The following is a 27,319-nucleotide window of genomic DNA, read 5'->3' on the forward strand; positions in this document are numbered from 1 at the left end:
ACTGGGCATTCTGGAACACATCCCCTCAGGTAAGAGGGGACTACTGTAATTTTACTTTAAAAACCTTCACCAGCTTCCTATTTCCTACAGGATAAAGTATAGATTCCTCAGTATATCCAACAGGGCTTTTTGTGATCTAGTCCCAATTTCTTTCTGGCTATATCTGTCATTAGTTTTCCCAATTCACTTCTGACATTTTCCAAACATATCACTCCTCTGTGCCTTTGTATATGCTTTTTTCTTTGCTTCAAATGTCCTTCCTACTCCTTTCTGTCCAGCACACTCTTATTAAATGCATTTAATTTAACAACAACCTACTGTGTTAGGTCTTCTTCCACTTCCTGAAAAGTAATATTGATTCTTTGTCCACTTCCTGACGTTAATGATGAGTTCCTAAATGGTAAGGACCATATCCTTTCATCTACTTCCTGGAATTAGGCATAGTGTGTGGCATTTATCAAATGCCCATGAAAGAAGGTAAAAGTGTAGTATCCTCAACTATTTCCCCTCAGACTTAAAAGGGGAAAAAGGGATACAGAATATCCATACTTTGGCCATGCACCCAGGCTGCTGACCTGTCAGAAAATACATATGTTAATCTATAAATTGATGAATCACATTGCTAAAGGCAGTCTGGATCAAATAATAAAGCAATTCCAAAATGACTTCACAGAACAAGAGTCAGATAAACACACAGTAGAGGCTGTGTAGTTCGGAAATACTGCTAGGTGATTCTGATACCCTGCCTCTCCCCCACTAACTGGCAATCACTCCAATAATATTTGGAAAATCTGATGTTATTTTTTCCACTTTAATACATAAACTGGAAAGTGAACTTTGGTGATTCTGAAGAGATAACTATAATAACGCCAAGGATTAGATAGTGAAGTCTCCTGGGTAAAGAATTATCTTAATATTGAGGAGAAAAATTATAGCCACAGAGAATTACTTGATGGGCTTGGAATAAGCTCAAGGGTATAAGTGGTTAATCTAAACAGCCAGCAGTGATATCAATCTATGCTGGTCAGATCTCTGTACTATCACTGTCGGGATCAACAAGGCACTCCGCTCCTCCTGTTAGGGCAGCCCTTCTCCTGGACATTGCTGGAGAATTCTGTCTCTCTTCCCACACTGATCATTCTTTTTCTACTAAATTTTTTTAGTACACTGACCATTTTCTATTAAAACTTTGATTTCTTTAGATATGTCAACATCATTAGTTAGTGTACAATCTAGTCTGCTCATTTTTTTAAGGAGGTTTCTACAAATTTTGACCTCATCCTTTACATGGTACTTTTATAGTTTAACTCCACATTTCTAACCGTACTTCACTATCTACTCAAAGGATCACTTGTAAAGATACAACTTGGTTTATAAAGTACTAAGCATAGGAATTCCCTGTTTCTTCATCTGTTCTACAGTATTTTTCCAATAAGCTATTGAAAGGTGCTTTTGAAGATTAATCAGATGAAAGTCTTATTGGGAACGGCAGATAGCATATATAAAAGATCACGGTAACCACTATGTTGTTTGCCTCAGCTTATAATCTCAATAGTCTTCTAGATTAGTTGTGTCTTTTTTCCAGTAAAGGAACTCTTCCACTAAAGGAATTTTAAAAGAAGTGACACTGAAAATGGGGATTAAGAATTAGCATTCAAAATAAAACTAGCAGTAATTTCCTGGCTGTCCAGTGGTTAGGACCCTGTGCTTCCACTGCAGGGGGCGCGGGTTTGATACCTGGTTGGGGAACTAAGATCCTGCAAGCCTCACAGCATGGCCAAAAATAAAGTAAAACTAAATTAAATTAATAAAACTAGCCACAAAAATAACTTAGAAATAAATGACAAAAAAAAAGACAGAAAAAGAAATGAATGACAGAGGGGCAAAGTGAAGTCACATACATACCCATAAAGAAACTGTCTGAAGCTTCCCGCCATGCTTGCCCATTAATGCTGACATTCTCTTGCACAGCTGATTCAAAAGTCTGCAGTAAAGTCACAGTAGTCAAGTCACTGAAAATAACTTTAAATACTGAATTCAAACATTTTGGCAAACGAACAATTTCAGATTTGTGATAGAGAATATAAAAAAAAGTAGCAGACTAGCCTATTAGTACATTTATTCCTTTCAATGAAGTGAGATTCCATTTCAATCATTTATTCTACCTACATTTTAGTTGCAACAAGCCATTGTGCTATATGAGAAAATGTGATGTAAAATTTTAGAATATTGCTGTAAACAAAAAAATTTACCTTTTTTTTAGCTCTTTATAAAAATTTACTTCTTTAAATGAAAGGAAAACAAGCTAACAAATTTGGGCTCAGTTGAATCTCAAGGGTATAAGCAATACACTTGCTGCTGACAGTGTTACAAGAGAGAAAATATACATGCTTAAAAGAAAGTGAAATTAATTTCTACTTCACAAAGGACTATATTTTTTTGAGATGTATTCTGAACTATATACAGATGAAATGACACGAGATATGAGATTTGCTTTAAAACAGGAAGTATAACATATTTTTGATAACTGCTAAATTTGGTAACGGATATATGGGTGTTCGCTAGTCTATTTTTTGTAAGCTTAAAAATGTTCATAATAGGACTTCCTAGGTGGTGCAATTGTTAAGAATCTGCCTGCGGGTTCAAGCCCTGCTCCAGGAAGATACCACATGCCACAGAGCAACCAAGCCCAGGCGCCTGAGCTCTAGAGCCCGAGAGCCACAACTATTGAGCCCATGTGCCACAACTATTGAAGCCCGCACGCCTAGAGCCTGTGCTCTGCAACAAGAGAAGCCACGGCAATGAGGAGCCCGTGCACCACAACAAAGAGTAGCCCCTGCTCTCCACAACTAGAGAAAGCCCGTGTGCAGCAACAAAGACCCAACAAATAAATTTTTAAAAAAACAAATTAAAAAAAAACAGCCAACAAATAAATTTTAAAAAAATGTTCATAATACATTAAAAAATAAAGAACTAAAGGAATTTGGTTGTACCATCCAAATTTTAAATGCACACTCCCTATAACCTAACAATTTCACTTCTATCAATGTATCCTAAAGGACTATTCTCATAAAAACATTAAGAGAATAAACTAGGAATGTTTATTTCAGCACTGTTTGAAATTATGAAATACTGAGGAAAAAAACAAAATCTAAATTCAAAATTAAGAGAGTGGTTAAACATACAATATATCATACAATACTTAAAAGAATGAAATATATCTCCACACAACATTGACAAATAATAGACATATTTATTTTTTAAAAAAAGCAGGTTGCTAACAATACACCAGCATGACATTATATATTATATATATATATAATACAAACCCCCCAAAATTTTTAAAACAGACAGATATAAAGCCACAAAACAGAAGGATCATATCCTCCAAAACAGTAAATTATCTCCACAAAGGAAGAGGGATGGGGAGAGGAATTCAAAGACTTTTGCATTATGCTATTTTTTAAAATGAGAATATATTTTGTATAATTAAAAATAAGCTTAAATCAAATGATGGCTGATAATTGTGAGTTAAAGTACATATTCTACACTTTAAAGATTTTATAAAGTAAAATCCTTACTCTATATATGGACTTTCAAGAATTACCCAAGAACATAAATTGTCTTTGCACTACTCATTGCACAGTTCCATCAATATTATTTTTTTTAATGTTACTTTGCTAATTATTAGAGAAATGCAAATCAAAACTACAATGAGGTACCACCTCACGCTGGTCAGAATGGCCATCATTAAAAAGTCTACAAATAATAAACACTGGAGAGAGTGTGGAGAAAAGGGAACCCTCCTACACTGTTGGTGGGAATGTGAATTCTCACCCATGGAAAACAGTATGGAGGTTCCTCCTAAAATTAGAGTTGTCATATGATCCTGCAATTCCACTCCTGGGCATATATCCTGAGAAAAGTGTAATCTGAAAAGACACATGCACCCCAATGTTCTTTGCAGCTCTATTTACAACAGCCAAGACATGCAAACAACCTAAATGTCCATCGACGAATGGATAATGAAGATGTGATACATATATTCAATGGACTAGTACTCAACCATAAAAAAGCATGAAATAATGCCATTTGGAGCAACATGGTTGGACCTAGAGATTATCATACTAAGTGAAGTTAGACAGAGAAAGACAAATGTATATCACTTATATGTGGAACCTAAAATATGTCACAAATGAATTTATCTATGAAACAGAGTCACAGACATAAAGAACAAACTTGCGGGTGCCAAGGGGGAGGGATGGATTGGAAGTTTGGGATTAGCAGACGCAAACTTTTATATAAAAAATGGATAAACAACAAGGTCCTACTGTACAGCACAGGGAACTATATTCAATATCCTGTAATAAACCATAATGGAAAAGAATGTATATAGATGCATAACTGAATCACTTTGCCGTACAGTAGAAATTAACACATTGTAAATCAACTATGCTTCAATAAAATAAATTTAAAAACACAACTATCACAAAGAAGCACATAATAATACTATATTATGTGATTTTAGATAAAGAAATGTAAACATAATTAAAGCCTCTGCCTTTTATCGGCTCTCTAAATTAAAATAAAACACAAGTGAATTCCCTTGGTAGTTTAAGTTTTCACATCTTTTATCTCCTAATCCACTTTGTCATCCATTAAATAAGGTATAATAGGTTAAGCCAAGTTCCTCTTTTTCTGTAAGGTAATTAAATATGCTAAGTACCTCAGCACTACCTAGAAAAGGGGTAAATTCTAAGATCATTACACAAGTCCTCTCCCAAGAAACTACTAAAAATGTCCTCAGGTATGTATTTATTCCTCCCTTGCTTGCAAAGACGGAATGATATAAGAGCCAGTGTATACAATACTGGAATACAGAATCACAACCCAGCAAGTGTTCCTTCATTCTTCATCCACTTAACTTTTATTTTGTTTGCACTGTGGTCATTCACACGCAAAACTGTACTGCATTATAAGCATGCTGTCTTTCCTGCATATAAATAGATTGTGTACCTCTTTTTGACAGGCACAAATCCCTCAATTTGTTGCGTCTTTCCCCAAGAAACTATCTTCTTCAGAGCTTTGCAAAATAGTTGAGAAAGGAAAGAGATGTATTATAAGGGTCAGTGTGTTATCAGTGTAGTTTAAACACAAGACAGCTTCCTCATCTACTTTAGACTTGTAGGGAAAATATTTTCGCTCCCTTTTACAAGATATTCTCAAACAAGCAAAAGGAAAGACCAAAATCGGGCCTGGTGACTGACTTGCAGGATTACCCTTTCCTGCAGAATTTCTCGAGTCTCTGTCTGCACCGTCTAATAGGGAAGCAACCAGCCACTTTATGCTGTTGAGGCCTTAAAATGTGGCTAGTGGGAAAGGAGAGGAGCTGTAAGTTTAAGACAGATTTTTTAAAGCTTAGTATGAACAAAGAATGTAAAATATCTCGTTCATTTTTTAAATTTTTACAAGTTAAAACGGTATCTTGGACAAACTGGGTTAAATAAATATTAAAATTAACTTCACCTATTTCTTTCTTTTAATTTCAAGTTACATACACGGCTCGCCTTGTATTCTTCTGTCGGACATCACTGGTCTAATTAACAATACCCAGCTGCCTCTAGCATCTATTTCATTCCCTCGCGTTTCCCGGGCAGCTTCTAACCAAGCGTGGGGCACCGTTAACTCTGCCAAAGCCTGGCGTGGGCTCTTTCTGACCACTGACACCTGGGTGTCGAGAAAGGGGGTGATAAGACAAGAGACCGCTCGCTATTGGGCCCGTACCCACTGCGCGTCTCGCAGCACGGGCTCCCGAATCTCCTCTGGAAGCGCGTCCCCGAGCTTTTGCACGAAGCTGCCGCACAGTTCTAGCATTTCCGTCACGGCCCGCTTCGAGGTGCAGCGCACCCGGAAGTCTTTTCGGGAGGTGGCAGGGTCCGAGGCCCTGTCGTCTGTCCCGGCCACTCTCTCCACGTCCCGCGAAGGGGAATCGGCCACCAACTCAAGAGCCCCCTCCATGTTTCCAGCTTGAACTGTGGGCGGGAACTCTGGGAGCGGAAGAGCGTGTCCCCGGGAGGAAGGAGCGCAGGTCCGGCCGGGAACTCGGCTCGCCGTGGCAGTAGCGTTCCGGCTGAGGCTCCGTTGGGGGAGTTGAGGGTTTCAGCTGCGGCGGCGATGGGGGCGGTGGGAGTAGGGCTGGTGGACTGTCACTGTCACCTCTCCGCCCCGGACTTTGACCGCGTATGTGAGGGCGAGGTCGGGCCCGTGGGAGCGGGGAGGCCCCCGTCGTTTCCCTTCAGGTTATCCTTGTTCTCCTCCTTAGGGCGGAGGCCCCCGTCTGTGGTGCTGTGCGACTTGCTCCTCACTGCCTATTTAATCTCAATGACACTGATTTTTCTTTCTGACCCCGAATAGCCATAAGCCCTCTCTCTCCACTCGGCTTGTATTTGCTGTTCCCGGCTACTGAAGTGCTTCCCCCTGCCCCGCGTTGGCCGGCCTGTTTGTCCTACCAGCGCCTCCGTTCCTGGCTGAGAATCCACTTTCCCCGAGACGCCGCGGGTGTACCCCGGGCTCGCTCCCGCGCGCCGCGCGCTCCCTTCCTAGTGCGGAGAGAAGCAGACACACGCACGCGCGTAATTTAAAAGTGCTTTACCTGCTACCTTGGAAACTGGAGGCAGATAATAGGGAAAGGATAGCGGGGTCTATTTTAAGGGGAAGACTTCTCAAGAGGTGACGCTTAAATTGCGGCTGGAAAGACAAAACGGTGGGCACGTGGTGGTGAGGAGGGCAGGCGGGTTGCAGGCCTCCAGACAGGACAGAATGTGGCGCATTGCAGCCACCGAAAGGCTGGGTGGAGTCTGATGAGCTGAAAAGAGAGGGGCACGAACAAGACTGAAGAGGTTTGCGAAGGACAGGTGAGGCAGGAGTTCGCATTTCATGAGAAGCATAGTGGAGACTCAGTAAAGGGTTGGTTTGTTTTTTAAGGAGAGTGACAAGACCTGTTAATACATTTAAAACCCGTTTTGCTGTTGTGTGGCTAATGGAGAGAGGAGAACAAAGAATGGACGCTAGAAGACCAGGTTAGAGGCTTTCTCGGTATTTAGACTACAGGTGATAGTGATTGCAGGGGCGTTTGAGAGAAGTAGACGGATTCAAGGTATATTTTAGAGAGAGAGTCTGTAGTACTACAAGCTGAGAGGCATCGGATGTGGAAAGAGGGAAAGGAAGAACTTGAGGTTGCTCTAGAGAGATGGTGGTGCTGAGATGAGGGAATACTGAGGTTGGAGAGGGAAGGCGGAAGGAACGGCTTTGTCGGGGAGAAAATAGTTATGTTTGGCACATGTTGAAGCCTAATATCCATCCAAGTGGAAATGTCACATGGTCATTTTAAAATGTGAATCTTGGGTTTAGGAGAGAATTGTCGGCTGGAGATAAAAATTGGGCACTCGTTAGCATAATGGGCATAGTGATGAGAGCATTTAAGGTGAGTCAGATAGAGACGCATAGGGCCCTGAAATCAGAGAGTGGAGAGAGGGCCAGTCAAGGAGACTGAAAAGTAGCAACCAGCTAGAGAAGAGTACTGCAGAAGCCAAGAGTGGAAGATATTTCAAGAAGGAAGGAGTGGGGACTTACCTGGTGGGGCAGTGGATAAGACTCTGCACTCCCAATGCAGGGGGCCCGGGTTCCATCCCTGGTCAGGAAACTAGATCCCACATGCATGCTGCAACTAAGAGTTTGCATGCCACAACTGAGGAGCCCACCTGCCACAACTAAGACCTGGCACAACCAAACAAATAAATAAATATCTTAAAAAAAAAAAAGGAAAGCAGGGAGGGTTGAGGGGGGATTAATTGGGAGATTGGGATACAAAATTGTACACTCTAAATATATGCAGTTTATTGTCTGTTAACTGTATCTCAATAAAAGTTCTTAAAAAAAAAAGAAGGAAGAAAGGAGTGGGCAAGTGAGGAGTTTCTAATGCTGCTGAAGAGTAGAGTAGGAGGACTGAGAAGTGTCCTTTATATCTGGTAATAACAGTTTCTGTTTTAGTAGGGTGGAAACAGAAGGTAGATTTTACTGAGAGAGTAAATAGAAGATGGGTCAGCATAGGCCCTTCACATTCCACCACCCTTTTCCTTGCCATCATTGTCATTCTTTATGGTGCCTCAACTACATTGATATACACAGCCAAAGGACAGTTACTTATCCATCTAAAATAATTGTGATTATGTTTATTTTAGGATCTGGATGGTGTGTTGGAGAAAGCCAAGAAAGTAAGCCAATACCTGTAATTGCCCTTTTTTGGTTGTTTTAATTTTCCTGCTAAGTTTGATCTAAAATAGCTTGAAATTTAATATACTGTGTTGATGTTGCTTCAATAATAATGTTAATAATAAGCAGCATTAAATGTTTACTATGCGCCAGGCACTGAGCTAAGCCCATCCTGTACATTATTTCATTTAATGTTTCACAGCAACCTTCTGAGGAAGCTACTCTTTTATAGCCAACCATTACCCATTTTATAGATGTGGAAAGTAAGGCCTAGAGATTAACTTGTCCAAAGACACACCACTAGTAAAGTGATACAGACAAGATGGTCTGAATCCAAAACGCATTTCCACAGCCACCATTCTTACCAGCGATATGGAACAGATTGGTCCATCTGTCAGTTCTTAAATTAACATTATTCTGGAGATCTTGGAGAAATTATAAAAGTTTTCTGAATCATTTTGATTTGTTTGGGAAAAAATTATTAATCTTTGGAAGCGTTTATGAAACTAGCATTTTATGGTCTTCCCCAAAAGTGATAGAAATGGTTGCTGTTTTTACATACAGCCGTCTTTCACTATGGCAGCTTAATTGGGAGTATGGGGTTTGAAGTTACACAGCCCTAGTGATCTTGGGCAAGTTATTTGACTCCATCCAAAACTCTGCTTCTTGATCCATATGATAGATTACAGCAATCGCTATGCATGGGGGTATGTAGATTAAATGGGGTAATATTTATATTCACTGAACATAGAGCCTGAAACATAGTAACTACTCAGAGATAGCCATTATGGTTATATTGATGGAGTATGAGTGAGCAAGGATAACTAAAAGCACAGAAAACCTTAAATTTTTATTTAATTATATTGGGTGTATATTCTTTTACACTCTAACTATTCTATTCGTTTCTGTTTCAGGCCAATGTTATGGCTCTTGTGGTGGTCGCTGAACATTCAGGAGAATTTGAAAAGATTATGCGACTTTCAGAAAGGTGCTACTTCTCATTAAGAATTAGAAAGAGTTGCTAGTAAGGATGCAGTTATGATGTCATATTTATAATATCAGAGATCATCCATTTTTATTTTATTATTTATTTATTGGCTGCATTGTGTCTTCATTGCTGCACACAGGCTTTCTCTAGTTGTGCAGGTACTACTCTTTGTTGCGGTGCACAGGCTTCTCATTGCGGTGGCTTCTCTTGTTGCGGAGCATGGGCGCTAGGTGCTCAGGCTTCAGTAGTTGCAGCACGTGGGCTCTAGAGAGCAGGCTCAGTAGTTGTAGCGCACGGGCTTGATTGCTTCGTGACATGTGGGATCTTCCCAACCCAGGGATCAAATCCGTGTCCCCTGCTTTGGCAGACGGATTCTTAACCACTGCGCCACCAGGGAAGTCCAAAGATCATCCGTTTTTAAAGAGAATGAGAACAAAAAAATCATATTAACATAGCCCTAAAAAAATTCCTTCCTACTTGTTCTTCATAGTAACTTTGTCTCCTAGTCTAATATTCTGCTTTCTTAATTTGTTGTACATTTTTAGGTATAATGGGTTTGTCCTGCCATGCTTGGGTGTTCACCCAGTTCAAGGAGTTTCACCAGAAGACCAAAGAAGTGTCACATTAAAGGTAACAGTCTTATAAAACAAGAACTATAAAAAATCATGACATCTTGGACTCAGTACTCCTCCTCTTTCAAATTAATATTATAAGGCAATAATCTAAAAGAAAGAAATTCAATCTTCTTTCACAAAGATGTTGGTTACAGCATTACTTGTAATAGAGAAAAAGTGGAAACAGCCTAGAGGTTCAGAAATAAATAAATAACTAGTTAATTTATACAGTATTAAATATAATGCTACCATGTTAAATATAACTTTATAGGAAATGAGGGTTATAAGGTTTATGTAGCAACATGGGAAATGTTTACAGTATAGTATAGGGAGGCAAGCAGGATACCAAATGGTTTATTCACTGAGTGACATCCATGTAAATATGTATTCTATAAGGAAACGACTGCAGAGAAAAGCATAGAAATTATACTAGTTGTGATGGTCTGATAAAGTTATAGGCAACTTTTCACATTTTTTATCATGTTGTAATATTGCTTTGGTAAAAAAAAGTGATAAAATATCCAGAAAAAGAAAGATACAAATTCATAGATGCAGTACTATAAGGGAACAGATGAGTTTAAGTACAGTGTCTTCTCTAAACATTGAACTATCCCCATAGGAGTGCTCTTGATCTGTTAAACTGCATTGCTTTTATACCCTCTCTAAAAAATTCCTCCCCACAAGATCTCACTGATTCACAGTAGCCAGCCAATATGTCTTATATTTCAGACTTGTCTCCTGACTCAGCATCAGGGAGATGCAGTTTCTTGAGTGCTTTGTTACTCGTAATGGGATTGAAAGCCCCATGGTGAAGACATAAGGATTTTTTGTTACCTGTGAATAAATTAAGACATGATGACTAACTTTAATTTTTTTTTGATAAATTTATTTATTTATTTTATATGTTTATTGGCTGCATTAGGTCTTCGTTGCTGCACATGGACTTTCTCTAGTTGCAGAGAGCGGGGGCTACTCTTCATTGTGGTGCGTGGGCTGCTCGTTGTGGTGGCTTCTCTTGTTGCAGAACACGGGCTCTAGGCTCACGGGCTTCAATAGTTGTGGCACATGGGCTCAATAGTTATAATTGTGGCTCGCGGGCTCTAGAGTGCAGACTCAATAATTGTGGTGCACGGGCTTAGTTGCTCCGCGGCATGTGGGATCTTCCTGGAGCAGGGCTTGAACCTGTGTCCCCTGCATTGGCAGCTGGATTCTTAACCACTGCGCCACCTAGGAAGTCCAGTTTATTTGTTTTATTTTATTTTTGACTGTTGGGTCTTCATTGCTGCGTGCAGGTTTTCTCTAGTTGTGGTGAACAGGGCAATGAAACAAGATTATGGGATGGAGATTGTGGATGCTGGTTTTTAGATTGTGTAGTCAAGGAAGGCCTCTCTGAGGAGGTGACTTTTGAACTGTAACTTGAATGCTACAAAGGAGTTGGCCATGCAGAGAGAGGGGTCAGAGTGTTGAAGGCAAAGGAGACAATGAAGCACAAAGGTCCTACGGTAGTTACAAGTTTGATGTGGTGAAGAAATAGAAAGAGGACTAATGTGACCAGAGAGACGGGGAAGGAATAGTGAGGTCAGAGGGATTGGGCAAGGATGCCCTATCACCTCATACAGGGCCTTGTTGGATTGTAGTTTACATCAGTGGGGGATTTAAAGTGAGGAGTGACAAGATGTGAGTTCTGTTTTGGGAAGGTCCCCTTGGCAATGGTGTGAGGAATCAGTTTTGAAGAGGGCAAGAAAGGAAGAAGGGAGAATAGTTAGAAGACGGTTGCAGTAGTCCATGTGAGAAACGATGGCGAATTGGACCAGAGTGGTAGCAGTGGAGGTGAAGAGAAGTGAGTGGATTTGGCATATTTTTGACATGAATATAGAACTGATAGGACTGTTTAACTTAAAAAATTGCCAACAATTAATTACCAAAATTAATTAAAATACCAACAATATACCAGTAATTCTAGTTTCTCAAAGCAGACAGGAACTCTGCAAATCTCAAGATAGCCCTCTGGAAAAGACCAGAGGTAAGCAGTTTTATTCCTAATGTGTTTGTAGTCCCTACCATAGTTTAATTTTCCCAAACTGATTAGATTATAAGCTCCTAATATGTAGTACAAAGCTAGGTATGTAGTAAGTATTTATTAGGTTACCTTGGTTTATAAAATGAAAATTGCCTGGCATCACACAAATCTTTCAGCATATTCCTGAATTAATTCATTTAGTGAATATTATTACCATGCAGCGTTTAGGCCCCTGGGATACCCTGGGGAATCGCAATTCACTGGCCACAAGCTTCTGCCCCCTGCAGGCAGGGCACGTGCTCTCCAGTTTGTTCCTGTCCCTGCTTAACCACTTCACTCATTTCAGTCACTCGCCTGACCCCTGTTCTAAAGGTCCTGAAGACTAAACGCTTTCTTTAAAAAACCAATTCTAATTATTTTAAATCATTCAGAGTAAACATCCTCTCCTCCCTCCCTTTTGCACGTCTTTCTTCCTTGCTTTCTCTCCTTTCTTCTTTCAGCAGCACACTGGAAACAGCATGGGCTTTTAAGTCAGAGAGACTTGGCTTACTGGCTTCTGCAATCTGTGCCACTTAACTTTGCCAAGTCTCAATTTCCTCATTTGTAAATCGTGAATAATTATTTAGTGGTAGTATTGTCAGTCATAAGGTATAGTGGTATAGGCTATTTTAAAACCCCACAGTAGAACCACTGGCTGTTAAGGAACTTGAGACCTTATGAAGGAAGTGCGAATAGGACTGAAGTCAGAAATAGACCTATGAATGTCCTTATAAATATATTTATATCTATTAAAGTAAAATGATAAAGACCACACATACAAATACATTTATACGTATTAAATTAGTGATGTGAATTAATAAATTCTATTTACTATCCTTGACTTGCCAGAAACTTCCAAATTATTTCATGAAGAATTGAAACGGTCTCATTGTAAATTTGTTATGCTTCTTTTTATAGGCAATACGTATATATTCCAAGAAGCATTTTTTTTCTATATCTGGCCTTCATCCACATGTGCAATTTCTTTCTCACTTAAGACTTTCTAAGTGTGAAACATTTCCTGGGTAATATCTCCAACGTCTCAAGTCCCTCTGAGGTCCCAGAGACACACAGCAGTTTGGATGTTTGATATGGAAAATCTTTGCCTGACAGTTTGACCTACTCAGCTCTTGTCAGACACCTTCTCTGGTATCTAGGGTTATATACTCTTAGCTCCTCATGACAATATTAATTCTTCTTCATTGAGTCTACTGGAATGTCTAAGGCCTTGATTTTCTCTCCTTCATCTTCTTTTCTGTCTCTTGAGGCGTAATTATGAAATCTTCTGTTCTTCCTCTACCTTCTGTTTTATCTCCCTTTTCTTAATTCTCCCTTGTTCTGATTATTCTTACTAGAAGTACCTTGAATTTACATATTCTGAGACTAAAGTCCTCAAAGTAATTTAAAATATCTAGAAGCAAATTTTCCATGTATTTGTCTTTCCCTTGTCACCCTCACAGGGTGAATTCTCTTTAAGTGGAAATAGTAATATCAGTACACATTTACTTTAGTAGTTGGCAAACAAGCATATTTGTGATATTTAGTATTTATATTGTTGAACCTTTCAGACAAAAATAGGCTTCACAAGACTATAAAGACAAAAGAAATCAGTGAAAATAGTACAAAGGATGTATGGGATTATTACTATTAAAAACTCACAAACCATCAGTACCCTAAGAGGAGAACTTAACAATGCACTCCCTAAAACTCACTGACAGAGGGGACCACCTGGTGGCTCTCTTCTCTCTTGCTCCGCTATTCCAGTAAATCCAGATCACTTCTCCTAAGTGCCAGGAAATGCCTCCTAAACAGAAGGAAGTGTTTAAGTGGGAATCTTCATAAGAAGTCATGTTCTTGTAACCAAAATTGGTGTGGGATATTTCTACTCAAATTTCCAGATAGAAGCACTCACCACTCTAGAAGCATTACCATTCCTAGTTCCTCAACTGATTAAAGTATTGAATGTATGTAGAGGACCCAGTATAGCATAGTGCCTGGCACATAATAGGTGTTTGTACAAAACCTACAAAATTCCCCTCTTCTTCTATTTTATTTAATTTACTTTTTTTTCATCCCAGGATTTTGATGTGGCTTTGCCCATTATCGAGAATTATAAGGATCGATTGTTGGCAATCGGAGAGGTAAGTACCCACTAGCTGATTTTTAATCCTGACTTTCATGTGATATATGAAAATAGTCCTTAATTGAGTATTGGTGATTATAACAGACTTGGATAATTATGTTCACCCTGTTCAGCTGAATAATAATTTGTCAGTACTTCCTCAGTAAGCAAAAGTGCTTAGGGATAAAACAATAGAAAGCCTCCCCATGGGTTTATGTTAATGGAAGACAACTAGTTTGTTAACATTTCAGTATACTTTGTTCTTTTTTTTCTTTTGCTTAAGTAGGGTCATCTCTCTGGTTAGTTAAAATAGTATATACAAGCATACTTTAAACAGGTTAGAGTTTATAATTAAAGAACATTTTGTATTAAATAATTTACAGTTGTGAAACATTTTATCACTTGGTAATTCCACTTCTAATTAAAGCTAAAAGATAAGAATAGCACTTATATTCAGAGTCTGAGTTATAGCAATGCATGCCAAAATAGAATCAAGGGAAGCAGTCATTTATAGTCTTCACTGTCCAATGTGGTGACCACATGCAGCTGTTGAGCACTTGAATCGTGACTGGTCCAAACTAAGATGTGCCATCAGAATAAAATACATAGAGGATTTCAAAGTCTCAGTACCTCTGAAAAAGGATGTAAAATAATTCAGTAATTTTTTATGTTGATTATGTGTTGAGATAATAATGTGGCTATATAATAATATTGATAATGTTTTCGATATAGGGGATTAAATAAAGTATATTATTAAAATTAATTTCACCTGTTTCTTGTTAGTGTTTTTAATGCGGCCACTGGAAACCATAAAGTTGTGTCTGTGTGTATTGGCTTGTGTGTCTGGCTCCCATGATGTTTCTCTTGGACAGTACTGCTCCATAATATGTCATTTGGGATTCTTTAAACCATAAACATGTAATTCTGTTTTATTTTTCTGTTATAGGTTGGACTAGATTTCTCCCCCAGAATTGCCAGCACTGATGAACAGAAGGAAGAGCAAAGACAAGTCCTAATAAGACAGGTCCAGTTAGCCAAAAGACTAAACTTGCCTTTGTAGGTTAATCATCTTTTATATTAATAGTTATGGAGCAAATTAAATAATGATTCTCCTAAAATGGATCTCTACTTTTCTTTTTCTCTGAATTACTTTAGTAGAACAAAAATAATACTTCAATATTAGGTACTTAAAAGGAATTTTTTTGTTGTTAAACAGAAATGTTCACTCACGGTCAGCTGGAAGACCCACCATCAGCCTCTTAAATGAGCAAGGTATTTAGGTTCCTGAGAAAAATGTGCCTACTGTTTAAGTTTGACAATTCCAGCCCATATTCTCCTAGAAGAAGCCATGCTTTACTTGATTTCTTAAAGGAAAGGAAATGGGTCAAGGGTAGAGATGGAAATCAACTAAGATGGTTTTGCAAGTCAGCCTATTTAGAAGGTTTTCAGTGTGATTATGGTGTGTATCAGGCAAGGATAAAGCAAACGAAAAATTGCATCAAGTAATTTTAATGCCTTAATTTAAAAATTAGCAGCTCCAGTATTTTAATCAGCTTAGCCAGCTGATTAATGAGAGAGAGGAAAAAACAAAGCAAAGAAGGGTGATCATATTCGGTTACTGTTTTGCATGTTTTATGGCTGCTGTTTCAGAAAATGGTATTGTCCAGATTGTGACCACCATACATAAAATGCACTGTCATCTTCACTAGCTGTTCCTGAAGAAAAAATACTTCTCGTAGGATTACTTTTCAAAATTGTTTAGTGCCATCCATGGTAAGAAATATACTTTATTTTGAAACCCAATATATATACATACATAGTTCTTTTGGCACTGACTTTATTTTGAATCTCAGGATATACACATACAGAAAACTGATAAAAGTTTAAGAAACAGTACCTCTGTGTGTGTGTGTAGAGATGTGTGCGTGTCCGCACGTGTGTGTGCCTGCACAAATGCATAAGCACACGCTGGCCAGCCGTGACCCACTAAATTGATTTCATAACTCACTCATGGTTGTAACCCACTAAATGTCATACCTACCATTTGAAAAAACAGTATCAAATAGTGAAGTAGATGTGATTGCCTGCAGCTAGAAAGCATTGTTTTTCTCAGTGTTAAGTACTAAATCCCTTTGGAATCACTGAGAGCATGATTTTTGTGCAGGGTGAGCAGCCATCCTTTAAGAACTGGAGGTGGTTTTTGTGAAACCAACTCTTTTTAACTGTTGAATCTATGAGTCATTTAGTTCCTCATTTCTTCCACTAGCTTCCTTCTTAAGAACAATTTTACTGCTTAAAAACCTATTAGGAATAACAGTTTGACAGTTCACAAACTTTTGGAGAATATTTGATGGTATAGCAAGTGTAAATAATTGCTTAAAAATTTGTATTTAAATTTTATTTATTAATTTTATTCTGAAGATTACAAATTTACTATATTTTTATTCTGCTGGTTGAGCACTATATGTTCATCTACCCTTTAGAAATCATAGAACCTTGTAGTGACCAACATTTACTTAAAATTTGTGCTGTTCAATTTTATTAGTGAGAAAACCTCTCATTGAGGAAATAAAATGTAACTCTGATTTCTGTTTAATTTTTGAGAGGTGCTGACAAAGTGTTGCTGCATGCATTTGACGGTCGGCCATCTGTAGCCATGGAAGGAGTAAGAGCTGGGTACTTCTTTTCAATTCCTCCTTCTATCATAAGAAGTGGACAGGTAATTTCTTTCATTAAACCTCATTTTGCACTTTGTGAAAGACACTTTAAAACATGAACTTTGATTTTATACTTGTGATACTATTCTGGTTGCATTACAAAAATTAATCTTAGGTCCTTACCTCATACTTAGATAAAGAGTAACTCAAATGGATCAAAGACCTAAATATAAGAGCTAAAATTGTAAAACTCATAGAAGAAAACAGATCTAAATCTTTGTGATCTTGGATTAGACACTGGTTTCTTAATTATGACACAAAAAGCACAGCCAACTAAAGGAAAAATAGATAAGTTGGAAAGCATCAAAATAAAAAACTTCACACATGACAAATTGGGCAGCTCATGCCCAAAAGACTTCATCGTCTTCTGGTTTCAACTGGTCTAGGGTCTACGTGCTTGCAGTCAGCAGCTTTCATCTGGTGGGGGTCTGCTTCCTGTAAAAACAACTTAGGAATGTGTGTCAGACCTCTATCAGTATCTTTCAGGGAACTAGGAATTTGGTGACTTTGCTATGTGGCTGATTTATAGTCCAAGTTGCTACCAGTTTTCCAGCCCAACATCTATTCATTGCTTCTACGTCTTCACGTTTCCTAATCTTTAACTCTTGAACCAGCCTTTTGAGACTCATGGGAGGCCTGGGAGGCTAAAACCAAAGCAGTTTACTTCAAAATACAGGCACACTGGGCCTCATATGGTTTCAGGTGGAGTGTTCTAGAAATGTCAATTAGGTCAAGTTAATTGATAGTCCATGATTATTTTTATTTTTCCTACTTTTATCATTTGTGGAGAAATTTCTTACTTACTTAGAAATTTCTTACTAGCCATGGCATCATTTCTTTTTCAAAACTAAAATGCTATTATTTTTTTCTAAGTTTAAATATAATATCTGTATATTATAGAAAATTGAAACACTTCAGAAAAGGACAAATTTCAGGTCAACCCAAATCCTACCACTGAGATAATCATCATTAACATTGATTCATATAAAATAAGATGATACCTTCTTCTTTTTGTTTTGTTTTGAGTCAACTTCATGGGTATTTATTGTGTCTATAAATACAGACCTACTTCTTCAAAATGATTGCATAATATTTCACAATGTGGATGTAGCATAATTTATTTAAACATCACCTTAAGTAAAGGTTAGGTTGTTTCTAGTTTTTTACTGTTATAAACAGTACTTGGGTGAATACCTTTGTACATCCACAAGAACATGTAACTTTTGCAGTTAACTGTCTATAAATGGAATCATTGAAGAAAAGGATATACATTTTAAATTTTTTGGCTAAATTGTCGCATTTCTTTTAAGGCAGTTTATACCAGTTTAACTTCTATCTACCAACAGTCCATGAGCATTGCTATTTCTGTACTTTTGAAATTTTAATCTTAAAACAATTTATTTTAACATTGTTCCACTTTGCATCATGTATCTCCTTTCCATTTTTTGCTTTAAAAAGTGCAGTGGCAAGAAGAGAGTTGTTCTTTGTATAAAACTCAAGTTAATTTCAATCCTTATAATCCAGACAAAATCATAAACAAGAAAATAAAACCATCTACCTCCCAATCTAAAATTCAAGATATGCATATGAACTTGGATTTATAAACATAAAACCTTGAGTGACTGAAAGTGAGTGGTAGAAAGAAACACTGAGTGTGGTGGTGGCAGAGAAACGACAGAAATCTCTTCCTTGACTCTTTCAGGGGACATGTGATACCACGTCTGGTTTCTTACTGAAAGTACCTCATTTTTTGCTCTTGGTTTACTACTCTGGGTTCCTAGAGGCTTCGGATAATTTTTGGCAAAGAATGTTTCTTTTTAAATTTAACCATTAATGTAGAATGATGAGAACATAGTGAACTTTATTAATTGAATATTAAAGCATGAATTTTGTTCTTGCAGAGTAGAATGCGTTGAATTGACATGTGGGTTTAATGCTCCTTATTTAATCTTTACTTCTCATATTTTAAACTTACTAGCTTTCTCTTTTCTCTAAGAAGCAGAAACTTGTGAAACAATTGCCTTTAACTTCAATTTGCTTAGAAACAGACTCACCTGCACTAGGACCAGAAAAACAGGTAAATGATTTTCTAATTTCTACATTATTTAGATTGTATCTTTTATTTGAAATATTTCCATTTTAGCTGTGTTTCTCATTACAGTATAAATACAATGGGATCCTACTTTAATGCTAGGTTGAAAGATTATGTTGACTTAATTTGAAGTCTTTTCTAAATTAGCTATTGTGCTACAAAGAATATTATTTGGTATGGGTCATGTCCTAATTTATGTGTAATATTGAAATCTAGACCAGTATAGTAAAAAGCTCAGTGTCTAGAGTCAGAAAGGCCTGGATTCAAATCCTGTCTCTGATATCCACTAGCTATGTGACTTTGGGCAAGTTACTTAATCTCTCTGAAATTGTTTCTTCATTTATAGAATGTGGGTAAAATAATAGTAAAATAATAGTAAAATACTTTGAAGTATTACAGTGGGGATTAAATGAAGTAATGTATATGAAAGTGCCTAGTGTGTCTGGTATATAGTAGGTGTTTATTTTTTTTCTTTCAATTAGCATGTTAAAATAAGCCTCAATTGCTTTCAGTACGAGGATATACTGATATAGTCATAGATTTATTTATGTGATCTTTGCTGTGCATTTTGTTATGTAGGCCACAATGAATCATTTTTTGCTTTTTATAAATTTATTTATTTATTGGCTGCATTGGGTCTTCATTGCTGCCCGCGGGCTTTCTCCAGCAAGTGGGGGCTACTCTTTGTTTCATTGTGCCGGCTTCTCATTGCAGTGGCCTCTCCTGTTACAAAGCATGGGCTTAGTTGCTCCTCAGCATGTGGGATCTTCCCGGACCAGGAATCGAACCTGTGTCCCCTGCATTGGCAGGCAGATTCTTAACCACTGCACCACCAGGGAAGCCCTAAGGTCTCTTCTTATCTGTAAAAAAGGATATTAATAATAATAGTACCTATCTCATAGAGTTATTTTGAGGATTAAGTGAGAAATTCTATGAAAAACGGAACAAAACCTTGCCTACAGCAAGCACTAAATAAATGAAAGTTCTTATGTCCTTCCACACTTTTTTAAGTCAACATATGTACACATAATATACTTTTCATAAAAATAGGATTAGCCTCAGCATATCATTTCATAACTTGCTTTTATATTGTAAACATATGTATATGTTGATATACTTTTCCTCATGTTTAATAACTATATAAATTTTAGTGTGTGAATGTACCACAACATATTTAACTTGATATTGTCATTTAGGTTGTTTGTTTCCAACATAGTACAGTTGACCCGTAAACAATGAAGTGGTTAGGGATACCAACACCCTCCCCACTTCCCACCCCCACCCCATACTGTGGAAAATCCACATCTGTCCGCCCTCCATGTCTACAGTTTTGCATCTGCAGATTCAGCCCTTATTTTCGTGGTTCTGCATGTACAGATTCAACCAAGCTTGGATTGTATAGTACAGTAGTATTTGCTGAAGAAAAATCTGTGTATAAGTGGAACCACACAGTTCAAACCATGTTTTTCAGGGGTCAACTATATTATAAACTATATGATGAATGTCCTTGAACCTAAATTTTGGTACACATTTTTCATTGTTTTCTTAGTAGGCTACTTTCTTAACCTAAACAGTTATTTTATTCATCTGAACATTATCATCCTGAGTGGATAACTTAATAACAATAATATATTTCATCAACTCTGAATGCCACTGATTACAGATGTACCACTGTTTTGTAACCATTAAAGAAAAAAACACTACCAATTATACTTTCACATGCCATTGAATGTTGGTAAAATGTATATCAACTTCAGAGATGTTGAGATAGGGGAGAAATGCATCAGAATCAGTGAAATATCACTACATAATCTATGTAGTCTTCCAGACACCATGGCGTTACTTGAGTCAGACTGTAATGTAGCCTATGAGGTGAAGTGGCCAAGCAGCAGAGCCTGACCTTTACAAGCACTCTCTTGAGGAACAAACCAAAGGACAGTTAATTTATCAGTCAGGCAGGTCACCAAGTGCCCACTATGTGCAGCCTGCTTCATATACTAGATGCTGGGACCTCAATTGTTAATACCCCATGGTTCTTTTCAAGAGCAACATGGACTTACAATCAGTGTTGTAGCCTTAGCTTTCAAGCTGAAGTTCAGGGCCTTTCCTCAGCTTCGCCTCACCCCCACCAAAAAAAAAAAAACTTTTCAGTTATTTTTACCAACTCATTTTCATCTCTTTGATGAAAATGAGCCTCCCAGGATTGCCTCCCTCGAGTGTCATGTTTGATTTAATACCTGCTTTGTCTGTTTCAGGTACGGAATGAGCCCCAAAACATTTCCATTTCAGCAGAATATATTGCCCAAGTGAAAAGGATCTCAGTGGAAGAAGTTATAGAAGTGACAACACAGAATGCATTGAAACTGTTTCCCAAGCTTCAGCACCTGCTCCCAAAATAGCTTCAAAATAAAATCAACTGCAGAGGGCAGTGTTTGAGAAAAATAAATGTTCTGATGAAGAGTCTGAATTGAAGAAGCCATTGTATCAGGATACAGAAGATTATAATTTTAGAGAAATAGTTCTCTTAGAAGTAAAACCGGACTTAGACCCTGAAATCCTGGGTTCTGAATCAACCTTGCACTGCTTTTCAATTAACGGAGTCCTAACAGGAGTTTGGGAAACACCACTACTTCCTACTTTTCCCTGCTAAATAGAACCACCAAATGATTAAACTGAAACTGTTTCTTCTGGCAAGGATGGCTCCCACAGATAAGAAATAAGTGCTACTGTGATTGCATGGTATAGACTGTAGTTTGATCCTTTACCACCTGTTTGACTTCCCACAGGATTTATCCAGCGAAAGGAGAGCATCTTGTTTCTTATACTGTCAGAAATCTTATCTTTTCTAGGTTTGCAAAATTAAACTTAAGTACTTTGAATTGACTCTTTCTCTCTGTCTCTCTGTCTCTCTTTTTTTATCTTTTTTTGTCTGCGTTGGGTCTTCGTTGCTGTGCACAGGCTTTCTCTAGTTGTCTCGAGCAGGGGTTAGTTACTCTTAGTTGTGGTGCACGGGTTTCTCAGTGTGGTGGCTTTTCGTTGTAGAGCACAGGCTCTAGACATGTGGGCTTCAGTAGTTGCAGCACATGGGCTCAGTAGGTGTGGCACGTGGGCTCAGTAGTTGTGGCGGGCTTAGCTGCTCGATGGCATATGGGATCTTCCTGGGCCAGGGATCGAACCCATGTCCCCTGCATTGGCAGGTGGATTCTTAACCACTGCACCACCAGGGAAGTCCCTTCCTCTTTTTAAGAGAAACATGTACGAAGTTTTTATATTGATCTTAGATTTTGACTTACGAAGCCAATGGTTTGTACAATCACCATTAAATACCAAGCCCCAAAGTTTAGTTAATAAATTGGTTTTAAGTTCCAGTCTGAATTTTGTCACATATTTAAAATGTACATAGCTTTATTAAAAATGTATCTGACTTTTTTTGCATGCAGTAATATTTTATATTTTTAAGTTTTAAAAATTTCAGGTATGAATAGAGTCCTGTGGATGGTGTTTATAGTAGCACAACAATATGAATGTACTTAATGCCGCTAAACTATACCCTTAAAAATTATTGAGATAGTAAATTTTATGTTCTGTGTACTTTACAATTTAAAAAAAAAATCTTATGTTTAGTTTACAAGGTATTGTGATCCATACCAAAACCTGAGTATTTAATTTTGTTAAATTATAATAAGCAGCAAACACTGGAAAAAGGACCTGTCAGAGAAATGTTAACTTCCTAAAAAGCAAAGTGATTTTACGTAATCTTCAATATTTTGAAAGAATTCATTTATAGAGGAATCAAAACTAGTTCTAGGGCAGATTGTCCAAAATCAAACCAGAAGCAGAATAGAACGTTTTATGAGATACTTAACCACTTAGCATCATGACAGATGAAATTCCCACATTTAATGGAGGTTATATTAAAACTAGACTTCTGAGCTCTCTTTCAACTCTGTTTCTTTTGCCTGTTTCCTACCTCCTTCTGCTCACATTCCCTTTGTCAGACTCTCACCTTTAAATCCTTTAAGATCCAACTTACATGACTTTACTCTATGCTATCACCCCACTCAGACATGATCCTTGCCCTCTAAATTGTGTAGTTGTTTCTTCATTTATTCATCAGCTTCTTTTATTTTACACAAATAGTTATTGAGCTTCTCCTACAGATTGCCCATTAGTCTAAGTCCATAGGCTACAGAGAGGAATAAGATATGGTTCTTGCTTTCAGTTCATAGTTTACTAAAGAAGATAGACAAGTGGGCAAATTTCAAAGCGATGTGGGAAGTACTAAAATAAAGGAAGAATGAAGTGTTATAACACTAGGCTGATGACATTTTAACACATAACTCCTTTTTACTAGGGTTACTTTATGTTTTCCATCTCCAGAGTTTGCAAACCTTTTGAAGAAAAACTACATTTTTTTGTTTTTGCATCTTCTACATGTCCTAAAACAAGGTTTGCAATATCATATGCTCTCACATATCTTTTAAATAAGTGAATGGAGAAGGTCTCTGAGGAGGGGCCAGGATGGCAGAGTAGGAAGACCCCGAGCTCACCTCCTCACATGGGCACACAAAATTACAACTATTTACAGAGCAACTATTGATGAGAAAGACCAGAAGACCAGCAGAAAAGCTCTTCTACAACTAAAGATATTAAGAAGGAACACCCACGACACCAGCAAGAAGGGCAGAGACATTGCATAGTCAAGACCCACACACCCAGGTAGGCAACTCGAACGGAGAATGATTACAGCTACAGAGGTTTTTCTCAAGGACTGAGGGGGTCTGAGCCCCACATCAAGCTCCCCAGGCCCAGATGTCCTACACAAAGAAGACGAGACCCCAGAATGTTTGGCTTTGAAGGCCATGGGGGCTTACTTTCTGGAGAATGAGAGGGCTGTGGGAAATAGAGATTCCACTCTTAAAGGACACACACAAAATCTCACACACTCCAGGACCCAGCACAGAAGCAGTAATTTGAAAGGAGCTTGGGTCAGACCCACCTGCTGATGCTGGAGAGCCTCCCAGAGAGGCAGGAGGCAACTGGAGCTCACTCTGGGGACATAAATACTTGCAGCAGCAAATTTTGTGGAGCTTCCTCTACCTTGTGGACACTGGTACTGACGAATGCTATTTTGGAATCCTCCTTTGAGTTTATTAGCACCGGGACCTGGCCCTGTCCACCAGCCTGTCAGCACCAGTACTGGACACCTCAGCCCAAAGAACCAGCTAGGGGGAAAGACCACCCCACCCACCAGCTGGCCTGCTGTCTTAAGATCCCTTGAGCCCACAGCCACTCTGGACATGGCCCTGCCCACCAGTGCACCAGCACTAGGCCCTGGACCAGCCTCATCCACTAGTGGACATGCACCAGCTCCATGATCACCTGGGCTGCAGCCTGGGCCCCATCCACCAGCAGACTGTCTTACCAGCTCTAGGACGCCCTGGACCTGCAGCCAGAGATGCTCGGACACAGCTCCACCCAGCAGTGGGCCAGCACTAGCCCCAAGACCTGGCTTCACCCATCATCAGGTAGACACCAGTCCCAGGACCACTGCAGCCCCATAGCCTACCACGTCAGGACCCAGCCCACCCACAGCAGGCCAACACCAGCTCTGTGACACCTTGGGCCCCTCATCCAGCAGCGCCAGGATCCAGCCCACCCACCGGCAGGCTGATACCAGCTCAGAGAAACCTTGGGCCCTTAGCCAGCTGCTCCAGGCTCTAGCCCCACTGACCAGCGGGTCAGCACCAGCTTTGGGAACCCACAACCAGCCATGTCAGGAACCAGCCCCACGGCCCCCCAGCAGGCTGACACTAGATCTGGGAACCCCAGCCCCACAGCCACCGACCCCAGCACCTGGCTCCACCCACCAATGGACCAGCACTAGTCCTGGGACCCCTGGGACTCTGCAGCAAGCACTCCATGACGTGGCCCTGCTAACCAGCACCTGGCAACCAACCAGACCGGGGGCCAGCCACGTCCACAAGACCTCCCACAGTACTCAGCCTGCCACAACAGAAGCACCCACACAGCCCACATAGGGGGCACCCCTAGCGCATCTAGCTCTGGTGACCAGAGGGGCGTGTGCTGCTGGGACACAGAGGATGTCTCCTACAAAGGGCCAGTTCTCCAAAGTCAGGAAATGTAACCAATCTACCAAATACACAGAAATAAAAACAGCAAATCAGGCAAAATGAGGTAACAGAGGAATATGTGCCAAAGAAAGGAGCGAGATAAAACCCCAGAAAAATTAAGTGAAGTGGAGATATGCCATATACCTGATACAATGTTCAAGTCAATGATCATGAAAAGAGTCAAAGAACTCGGGGGAGATTATATGAACAGAATGAGAAGTTAGAAGTTTTTAACAGAGTTATAAAATATAAAGAAGAACCAAACAGAGATGGAAGGACACAATAACTGAAATAAAAAATGCACTAGACGGAATCAATAGTAGATTAAGTTATATGGAGGAATGAATCAGCAGGAAGACAGAGGAAATCACTGATGCTGAACAGAAAAAAGAATGAAAAGAAGTGAGGACAGTTTAAGAGACGTCTGGGACAACATCAGCCATACGAATATTCACATTATAGAGGTCCCAGAAGGAGAAGGGAGAGAGCAAAGAGCAAAGATCATATTTGAAGACATAGTAGCTAAAAACTTCCCTAGCTTGAGAAGGAAAACAGACATCCAGGTCCAGGAAGCACAGAGAGTCTCAAACAGGATCTACCCAAAGGGGACCACACTAAGACACGTTGTAATTAAAATGACAAAAATTAAAGATAAAAAGAATATTAAAAGCATCGAGGGAGGAACTTCCCTGGCAGTCCAGTGGTTAAGACACCATGCTTTCATTGCAGGGGGCACAGGTTAAATCCCTGGTTGGGGATCTGATCCCACGTGCCATGTGGTGCAAGCAAAAATATAGAAAGGAAAGAAGGAAGGGAAGAGAGGAGGGAGGGAGGGAGAAAGGAACGAAAGAAGTGTTTTTAAAAAAAGCATCCAAGGGAAGATCTGCAAGTTACATACTACAAGGGAACTCTCATAAAGCTACCAGCTGACTTTTCAGCAGAAACTGCAAGCCAGAAGGGAGTGGCATGATATATTCAAAACAATGAAAGGGAAAAATCCACAACCAAGAATATATTACCTGGCAACTTTCATTCAGATTTGATAGAGAGATCAAAAGTTTTGCAGACAAGCAAAAGCTGAAAGAGTTCAGCACCACCAAACCAGCTTTACAAGAAATGCTAAGGGGACTTCTCTGAATGAAAAAGAAAAGACCACTACTAGAAATATGAAAGTTACAAAAGGAAAAAGCTCATTGGTAAAGGCAAATATACAGCAAAGGTAGTAAATAAACCACATATAAAGGAAGGTTAAAAGACAAAAGTAGTAAAATCATCTATATCCACAGTAGTTAAGGGATACACAAAACAAAAAGATATAAAATATGTCAAAAACAGTAGACATCGGGGGAGTGGAGGGTTTGTTAAAATGCAGTTGTTACTGCATTTGAACTTAAGAAATTCACATATATATATGTGTAACTGTTATATATAAATTTAATGGTAACCACAAACCAAAAATCTATAATAGATACACACACACAAAAGAGAAAGGAATCCAAAGATAGCACTAAAGATAGTCATCAAGTCACAAGGGAGGACAAGTACTATATGATTTCACTTATATATGGAATCTTAAAAAAAAATGAATAAATGTAAAACAGAAACAGTTATAGATACAGAGGAGGAGGTTGGGGGAGGAAAAAAGTAAGTTAGGTTAAGAGGTTAAAAACTTCCGACTGCAAAATAAATGATACGGGTATGAAATGTACAGTGTGGGAATATAGTCAGTAACTATGTAGTATCTTTGTTTTGTGGCATATGGTAACTAGACATTGTGGTCATCAGTTTGAAATGTATAGACATCACTGTGATGTGTAACAGGAACTAACATAGTGTTGTAGGTCAATTGCACTTCAAAAAAAAACTCATAGGAAAAGAGATCATATTTGTGGTTGCCGGGGTGGGTGTGGGAGGAAGGGCAAGTAGATGAAGGCAGTCAAAAGGTAAAAACTTCCAGTTGTAAGTACCAGGGATTGTAATGTACAACATGATAAATATAATTACCAATGTTGTATGTTATACATGTTAATTTTTAAAAGAGTAAATCCTACAAATTCTCATCACAAGAAAAAATTTTTTCTATTTCTGTTAGTTTGTATCTATATGTGATGATGGATGTTCACTAAACTTACTGTGATAATCACTTCATGATGTGTGTAAGTCAAGTCATTATCCTGCACACCTTAAACTTATTCAGGGGACTCTGGAAGGGCTCACGCCAATGAGCACTTCTTAGAACCCCTGCCACCAGTGCCCCTGTCTCCTCGGTGAGCCACAGCTGCCCCCCACCTCGGCAGGCAAGCCTCCAACACCAGCAGGTTG

General features: G+C 38.8%; 2 protein-coding genes across 13 annotated transcripts in view; one reads left to right on the forward strand and one right to left on the reverse strand.

Annotated features, from left to right (window-relative positions):
• Positions 1-6,138, reverse strand: part of NSL1 (NSL1 component of MIS12 kinetochore complex) — a 41,672-nt gene extending 35,534 nt beyond the window's left edge. For both annotated transcript variants that reach the window (XM_057726972.1, XM_057726973.1), the window contains exons 1-2: positions 5,785-6,138; positions 1,906-1,984 (exon numbers count right to left, since the gene is read on the reverse strand). In XM_057726972.1, the coding sequence (XP_057582955.1) occupies positions 1,906-1,984; positions 5,785-6,018 (313 nt within the window). In that variant the 5' untranslated portion in view covers positions 6,019-6,138. The remainder of the gene's footprint in view (positions 1-1,905; positions 1,985-5,784) is intronic.
• Positions 6,107-21,746, forward strand: TATDN3 (TatD DNase domain containing 3). 11 transcript variants are annotated; one of them, XM_057726985.1, is made up of 11 exons: positions 6,153-6,240; positions 6,415-6,632; positions 8,241-8,273; positions 9,805-9,889; positions 11,850-11,896; positions 14,011-14,073; positions 15,001-15,110; positions 15,271-15,326; positions 16,661-16,773; positions 18,768-18,848; positions 21,119-21,746. In XM_057726985.1, exons 4-11 carry the CDS (start codon positions 9,826-9,828, stop codon positions 21,260-21,262), a joined length of 678 nt encoding a protein of 225 aa, XP_057582968.1. In that variant the 5' UTR covers positions 6,153-6,240; positions 6,415-6,632; positions 8,241-8,273; positions 9,805-9,825; the 3' UTR covers positions 21,263-21,746. The 11 variants fall into 11 exon arrangements, with proteins under 11 accessions (XP_057582963.1, XP_057582961.1, XP_057582957.1 ...); XM_057726974.1 differs by lacking the exons at positions 6,415-6,632; positions 11,850-11,896 and adding an exon at positions 9,186-9,259 and having other exon boundaries at positions 6,136-6,240; XM_057726975.1 differs by lacking the exons at positions 6,415-6,632; positions 11,850-11,896 and adding an exon at positions 9,186-9,259 and having other exon boundaries at positions 6,136-6,240; positions 18,771-18,848.
• The last annotated feature ends 5,573 nt before the right edge of the window (positions 21,747-27,319 follow it).

This window comes from Hippopotamus amphibius, chromosome 3 (genome assembly GCF_030028045.1).
Source record: "Hippopotamus amphibius kiboko isolate mHipAmp2 chromosome 3, mHipAmp2.hap2, whole genome shotgun sequence".
Classification (NCBI taxonomy): Eukaryota; Metazoa; Chordata; class Mammalia; order Artiodactyla; family Hippopotamidae; genus Hippopotamus; species Hippopotamus amphibius.